The sequence below is a fragment of the Branchiostoma floridae genome, chromosome 4 (assembly GCF_000003815.2).
Source record: "Branchiostoma floridae strain S238N-H82 chromosome 4, Bfl_VNyyK, whole genome shotgun sequence".
Classification (NCBI taxonomy): Eukaryota; Metazoa; Chordata; class Leptocardii; order Amphioxiformes; family Branchiostomatidae; genus Branchiostoma; species Branchiostoma floridae.
The window spans coordinates 20015139-20023001 of record NC_049982.1 but is presented as its reverse complement, the minus strand read 5'-3'; the positions used below and the strand labels follow the sequence as shown (position 1 = coordinate 20023001).

The following is a 7863-nucleotide window of genomic DNA, read 5'->3' as shown; positions in this document are numbered from 1 at the left end:
AACTTAGCACAGTTATTGGTTGTTTCAAGACAAAGAAGTGTGCAATGTTTGGTTTCTTTCTGTTTATTGAAAAGTCCACTACAGAAACTTTAATCAGCCCACCCCTGATTAACGACAACGATGACCTCACTTCACCCAAGAAACGAAAAAAGAAAACATGATTGGATTTCAAAGGTGAACATTGGCATGTGCATTATGAAGAAATAGAACATAATACATGAGTAATTTCAGCTTCATACAATAGCTACAAGTGAGTCAGGGACATTATCAATTGCACATAAATTGAACCTCTAATTTCTTTCGACGGGATAACAAGGGTGTGGACAGCTAGAACTCAAGTCGGCCACTTATAAAAATGTGAACAACAAAGTGAGATATCTCAATCTCAAAAGGAGATATTGCTTTACCTTTGTGCCAAATTTCAACTCATTCGATGAAAAAATTAGTCTGTTATAAAGCTAGTGACATTACTTTTTGAAGCGCCCTCGTACAACTCAATGTTTAATTTGCATGGTTTACTTTCATAACTTTAAATAAGACATTGAATTTTTACAATCAATATTAGAGCTTAGGAATACAAAGGAACAACTTAAAATCCTGCACATTTCTATCTTTAAACAAATTTTTAAAACTTAACCTTATGTAGCTATAGCAAAAGTGATTAATGGCCAACAAGACAGCCGTGTGTCTACAGAAAGTTGTTACTAACAGCATGTGTAGATTTTGAAGTGGAAGAAATGACACTTATTGTCTTGCTTGAATAACCTCATGGACAAATACAGGAGTAACAAGAAAACTGTAGCATGGGGAAATTTAGCATTTTCTCTTGTCAGATTTTGTGGTTACTGGTTCCTTCTGAATTTCTCAAGTTAAACATGGATAACAATATCAGCCAGTCTCCATAGGAGAATATGTTTCACTGCTCCTGTTTTCATCAGTCAGCAATGTCAAATTTAGGGACAATGTAAAAGCGATGTGATACAGGATTGCTATCAAACATAACTTCATAACAGATCATAGAGACTCATAAGTGTTAGGAAATCCTATCTACAAACAGCACCCAACCAGGCTCCCTCCATTGAACAATATCAAAGGACTTTTGATATGTCATTGAAAAAAACAATTTTCTATCATTGAGCATAGGAACATTTTTGGATGTTTAACATCAGACAGGAGGCCACTGCAATAACAAAGCACCTTTCAGCTGAACTGTACAGTTCAAAACTGGCTTTGCCATATAGAAAAATTGATAGTTGCTTTTGTCAATAGATGACAATTATAACAACACTCTATTAAAGCATGCTTGTAGTTTATAACTGTACAAATTAGACCAAGTCAAAATACAATGGATACACTGTATGATTAACCATTCATCATCAGGCAGACTTGCACAATGAAAGCCGTTTGAGTGCCATACATACCAGGTTCTTGGTCTATACCAACCTCTTTTTGACTGGAATTTTATGTGAACACTGTACAGCTTGCAAAGAAACCTTTCTCATACAAATGGCAGTTAGTTCTGTCAGGGCTCAGCTAAAAATTGAAATTGCAGGTTGCATGTGAAAGGTCGATTTAAAATTGCGTTGGCCTAAGTGTTAGTAGTGTACATCAAAGGTTGGACAAAGACCATATACAGGATACGAGTCAAATGTTCGCTGGAGAGCAAACAGACAGCTTTAAGGCCAAGGATTTTGATGGAATCAGCTCCAATCTGCAAGCTTCAACATTGATCTGAGTGCTATCCTTACTGAAACTCATGTTATGTTTAGAAAGGTTAGACATCCAGGTTAACAATGTGGATTTGTCTTTAGTCATGTTCTTCACATTTAATCTTTCTCCACTATGCAATTATCCATGCACCATATCATAGTTCCATAGTTACAATGGGTAAGGAGGAAAGTTAGTCAAAAGCTTGCACCATATGTAGCTTGTACTTGGAAGTACTCTCTCTCATCCTTAATCATTTTCTTACTGAATTTCAGTCAGGTAGGTACAACCCCAGCTGACTTTGTTCCTGGGTCTTAAATACTGACTCAAGTTGAACAAACTTACATGTAACTGTGTACATATATTTCATATAAGTCAAAGACTATTAAAATCATCAAGTTGTATTAAATCTGCACAAAAGTACTGTGTGTTCCTAAAATAATGGGCAGTGAATTCAAGGTATTAAACTGGAGAAGCCAGCATGGTGGATGTCTTTAATTCATACTTATCTTTTTCTTAACAGGATATGGATGGATTGACAGAAATGCCATTTTTGCTCAGTCTGTTTCTGCAAGGCAACTTTACACGAAGCAATAAAATATCATACTGCTCCAAAGCAGCTTGGCAATTAGTATCTAGTACAAATTCAAACTGAGTGGTAACAATGAGGGAGCAGTTTTCAGTGCAAGTGTCCATATTGTGTTCGTTTTCTGTACGAGTGTGTTTTGTACGGTATGTATGTTTACATTGTGTGATTCATCTGGGTCGGTGTGCCCACAGTTAATGAGTGTCACGTAGTGAGTGCAAGGATGTCCGTAAAGGTCAGAATTTCCAGAGTGGAAGGAAGTACAGGTCAAAGGTGGTAAAACTAGATATGACAGTCCAAGACATGGATGAGGCTACCAAGTTACGGGGAAGTATTGTTTATGGTCTGTCTGTTTGCATCTACATATTTTCAGTATGCTACTTCTGGAGTGCAGTTCAAGACATGTGTTTGGTTTACTGAAAAGGACACTGCAGGCCTCCCCCATGCAGAACTGTATCATGTTCAGTCACACTTAATATTTCCACTTAAAATAGTGGGTTATTAGTATAATAAGAAACTTTACAACTTTAGAAAGTTAACTTCTTAACATCTGGAAAGAAGGGAAAAAAATCTTGTCCCCTTGGGTAAGCCTTTTTTCATCAAGAGCTCCAATAACCACATTTGAAACAATGCAGTATTAGATAAAGTTTGAAATCATGAAAACACCCTTCTATGATGTCAGAGATAATGAGAACTCTTTATGCTGAACTTTCTGCAATAGAATTTAAATACAGCTCTGGTTCATGTCAAAGTTGGCCATGAAAAATCTCCTGACGTCCTGCCAAAGGTGTGCACATGGAGTCTACATGACAAAGACCTTCTCCACTTGGTCAATAGTGTAGGTGTCCTTGGTACGGGGACAGACCACCTTGCCTCCATTCTCAGCAGCCATGGCCAGCAGTGCCTGAAACAAGGAGAGGAAGAAAATAAGCTACTTGAATTCCTCTGTGGACACAAAATTAGACCTCTCTTCCTCGTTTGGCCTAAAGAGAGGGAAAAAATGTGTTTCTGATTACCCAAATAAGCCAAGTAAAATCCTGATGACCCTAGTTTTGTTTTGGTGTGGACTGCTGGCATGGGCTATGTAACATACAAAACATCCAAGCCCCACCTAATGTTTACAAGTACTGTAAGTTCATTTAAGTTCGCGAGATTTTTAAGTTCGCGTATTTCGCTAAGACCTTCTCTTCGCGAAGTCATCTACTCGCGAACATGCATGTTCAACATCGTCACCCCTCCCCACACCTTCCGTCCAAAAATCCAGTCTCAACTACGTGTGTACTATGATAGCAACTTATACCAATGACAAGACTCAATTTATAACAGATCATTTATTCTTTCCAAACCGAAATAAAAGTTAATTCAACACATTAACGATACATGGAGTCATTACTGTGTAGATATGTGCCACTGGCGAACGGAGAAAAAAGAAACTTGTCGGCTTTGTTCAGTAGTACGTGCACGCCGTGGCTGCGATTTATTTTCCTAGTTTTACTAGATTTCTACAAGTTACGAACGAAGCAAAAATTAAAACTGAGTAGTCATTCATTCATTCATTCATTTGTCATCCTCTTGAGAGGTGATGCAAACGAAGTTGGCCTTCCAGAATTGCCTGTCCTTCATCGCCGTAAGAAGACCTTTCCCCTCCAGACCTGTTTCTTCCTCAATGAGCTTCTTGAGAGTTGAGCTTGGACGACCGACTCTTCTCTTAGTGTCGGGGGACCACAACAATAATCTACCAGCTGGTTCGTTGGCTCGTGCCACGTGACCCGCAAGGCACAGCCGTCGCTGTTTCACTTTTGTAGAGACTTTTGGTAGAGGTCCGTACAATTGTTTGTTTGTAGTATGTTTCCACCATGGACAGTTATAGACTAGACGAAGCATCCTTGTATATGTGCCATTGAGTTTTTGGGAATGTGTCTTAGACATAAGCCAAGATTCAGATCCGTACAACAGAATTGTTTCAATACATGTCTGAAAGAGTTTTGTCTTGGTTTGTTTTCTGATGGGGGATTTCCAAACTCTGTGCAATGAGTGAAGGGCACTCCATGCCAAGGCTATCCTCACATTCATATCGTGAAGACTATCGGTGAAACCACCTAAGTATTTGAAGTCGGAAACCCGCTCTATGGAGCTGCCATCAGATGTTAAAAGTAAACTAGGAGTTGTTGGATTTAAGTGCATAAACTTTGTCTTGGAAGCATTGAGGTATAACCCTATTCTTTGGCAGGCAACTTCCACCTTAGTAAGAAGATTTTGTGCGAGTTCTATCGAATCTTCCAACAAAGCAATGTCATCGGCAAAATCTAAATCAGGTAGGGTTTCGGCCGGGTGATGTCGGCTTCGTCTGCGTCGGAGTGTTAGTCCCTCCGAGTCAGATATCGAAGACCGCAATGCATAATCGAGACATATAATGAAGAGAAAGGGTGCCAATGGGTCACCCTGAAGGACGCCTGTATTGATGCTGAATGCATCAGTTTCCCCCTCAGGAGTGATTACCACAGCAGTGGTGTCCTCATACATGGCACGAACAGCACTTACGACATCCGGCGGAATCCCGTAAGCTTCCAGTATTTGGAACATTTTGAAGCGATTTATGGAGTCGAATGCTTTGCGGAAGTCGATAAACACGAGCACCGCTTCTTTGTCAAAGTTTTTCAACTCCTCAACAATGCGCCTAAGTGCTAGAATGTGAGAGGTGGTTGATCTACCTTGACGGAAGCCATTTTGATTTGGACGCAATACTTGGTCTATGACAGGACGAATTCTATTAAGTAAACAGCGGTTATAAATTTTGGATGCGATTTGAGACAAAGAAATACCTCTATAGTTGTCTGGCTGTCGCAAGTCCCCTTTCTTGGGGATGGGGATGATACCAGACATACCCCATTCTTTTGGGCGATTTCCATTGTATGTTGAGTTGCAGAAAAGCAAAAGGATTTTTGTCATGTTTGGTAACTTCCAAAACTCAGGTGGGAGACCATCCATGCCGGGAGCTTTCCCATTTTTTAATTGCATGGATGCCATAACTACCTCCTCTTGAGAAAACTCGCCACTTTTAATCTCAGTGAAAACCTCGAACACTTTATGAATTGGTTCGCTGTCAGGGGAGGAATTAGTATTCACATTAAGAAGGTTTTTAAAATGATTCTCCCAGAGTTTTAGTCGATCTTCTCCTTTGATGTGCACAGCATTTCTTGATTTCTTTCCTGCTAGTGTTTTCACTAAGTCCCAGGCATTTTTTATATTACTTAGAGTAGTATTACTTAGTAATATTACTTAGAGTAGTATTCGTCTTAAAAGATACAAGAAAAGCTGTGGAATTACAGCAGGATTACAACAATAATAGCCCAGGGAATTTTCATGACTCAGAAACGTGGCAAACACAGCTCCGCTTACATGCCCAAAAATAAGACGTTCATTTCATAATTCTGAGTTAGAACTACTGTAAATATGGTAGAGATGAACTCTTCACCTTCTTGTGTACAACTTGTGTCCACAAATTACGCTGAAAGTTTAAAACTTTGCGCCGACTTTCACACTGAAAAATTTTCAAAATGGCGCCCGCTTGGCTTGGCGTGGGGTATCCCGTCAGCCTGTGCGGCAAATGTGATTGCGACATATCAGAGGTCCTTGGCCCTGTTGCGTTCCATGCGCTGTCGTCAAATCACGGCCGAAATGAGCTCAACAATGAGACAGTGGCTCGGTAGAAACACATTTTTTTATCGAGTACATCAACTTTAGACATTGTTTGAAGGGGAACTATGAACTTCAAGGCGTAAATGCCGCCTTTGACGGCATGACTGGTGTTGCGGTGTGGGTGGGAGGGGGGCACTCGCTACCGTCATAGTACCGGATCGTAACTTTTGAAATACCCGCTCGCGAACTCAAAGATCTCGCGAACTCCTGATTTGCTCAAACTCGCGAAATTAAGTGCTCGCGAACATAAATGAACTTACAGTAGTACTGCACTAAGTCCCAGTAGGAGGACAATGGAGTGTTTGCAGTGGTTTTGAGTTTGTGATAACACTATAGCTACATAACACTATAGCTACACTACCGCAAAGGACACCCTGACCCTTTATGGACAATATAGACATCCTGTCAGAAACCAGCTTCTGGGCAAGGCTGCTGCAGATGGACAAAACAGTCACTTTCGGAAGTGCTGGCAAGACCAACTGTCATTGATCTAACTACTCGATATGTAAATGTTCACAGATCGGACCTGTATTCAATCTGAGCAAGTATTTATGTGTGTTTATCAAAACAGGCTACTCCAACACATATAATACTGTACAATGTATAGTATGTACATGTAGTGCTTAGGAATGGGACAAGAAGACAGAACAAAAATTTTTGTGGAGGTTTTGCTTGCAGTGAAGCGAAATTTTCAAAACTATGAACATGTTGAAGAATTCTACATGGAAACATGTTTCCTGCCAGAAACAAACAAGAATACATTTAGTAGTCATCCCAACTTACAGTTTCCCCATAAACGTTCCCATTGGGCATCATCATCGGGGGGTTGTTCTCGTTCATGATCTGTCCGGAGATGTTACAGATGAGGCGGGACTGGGCGCAGTGCGAGAAGGGCAGCGGTTTGGCCAGCTCGTTCATCTGCTTACTGCACACAGGACACTGAGAATTTCTGTAGTTACTCTCCGGGTCACGGTAACAATGGCTGAGTACGAGTCAAAGACATGGAAACTGTGGAAGAGCAGTGTCTCATCTGGTGCATGTATAGTTTAGAATAAAGCTTCCTTATGCTACACTAATGACCTTCCAAACCACAAGAGGCTTTTGAGAATATGACAAATGCGATTGGAAAGATAAGTTAAGATTCGAATCTTTCTGTTTATCCTGCCTTCATAAACGTACATCAGAAGCACATTTATAACAAATCTACCGCAGAAGATTCAAATGCACTTTCAAAAACTTTTTGGGCAAAGGATACGGAGTTTTGAGAGATGACAGGCCAGCTTGAAGAGTTAAACAGAAGACAGAGTAGTTGCTAATTTGATGAATCTTGAAATTCTCCCACTGGAACTGTTGCACCATGGCATCCCATCTAGAGGGTTCATAAAAATCCTGGAAAAGAAAAGAAAGAAACTTAAATCTTAGCAATTAAAATGTAATGTGACTATATATCTTTAACCCTCTAGAAACACTGAAAAAATTGAATCCAAGATATAAAATACACACAATTCTAACACACAAAATATCCTGGTTGGTCCCTATTTGCACATTCAACTCATTAGCTCTTTTTCTAAAAATCTAATGTACTCTGCAATGTCTTAAAGACAACTTGTTGCAATAAACAGTTGAAAGGAAATTCAAGATAATCACTTTGATGAATATTTGAATAATCACCTATCAGCACATAGGACAAACATGTTCAGCTGTGCATTGTCTAATCTCCACTGACCTTGTAAGGCTGGACCTGTGTGTCAGGAGGATAGGCAAGAAGTCCCATGATTCTCTGCACCTCTGGCATCTGTTCTGGGTCTACTTGGGAGAAGTATTTCCTAGCATGTCTGAAAAGAAAAACATGTTGCATTAGAAGTCAGGGG

General features: G+C 40.0%; 1 protein-coding gene across 1 annotated transcript in view; it reads right to left on the bottom strand.

The window, feature by feature from the left end:
- Positions 1-1836: 1836 nt before the first annotated feature.
- The window catches only part of LOC118413516 (E3 ubiquitin-protein transferase MAEA-like), a gene marked incomplete in the record, with an annotated part of 9455 nt that continues 3428 nt past the window's right edge, over positions 1837-7863 (bottom strand). Inside the window, 4 exon segments of the mRNA XM_035817003.1 lie at positions 1837-3197; positions 6776-6974; positions 7248-7381; positions 7719-7827. Of these exon segments, the coding sequence (XP_035672896.1) occupies positions 3096-3197; positions 6776-6974; positions 7248-7381; positions 7719-7827 (544 nt within the window).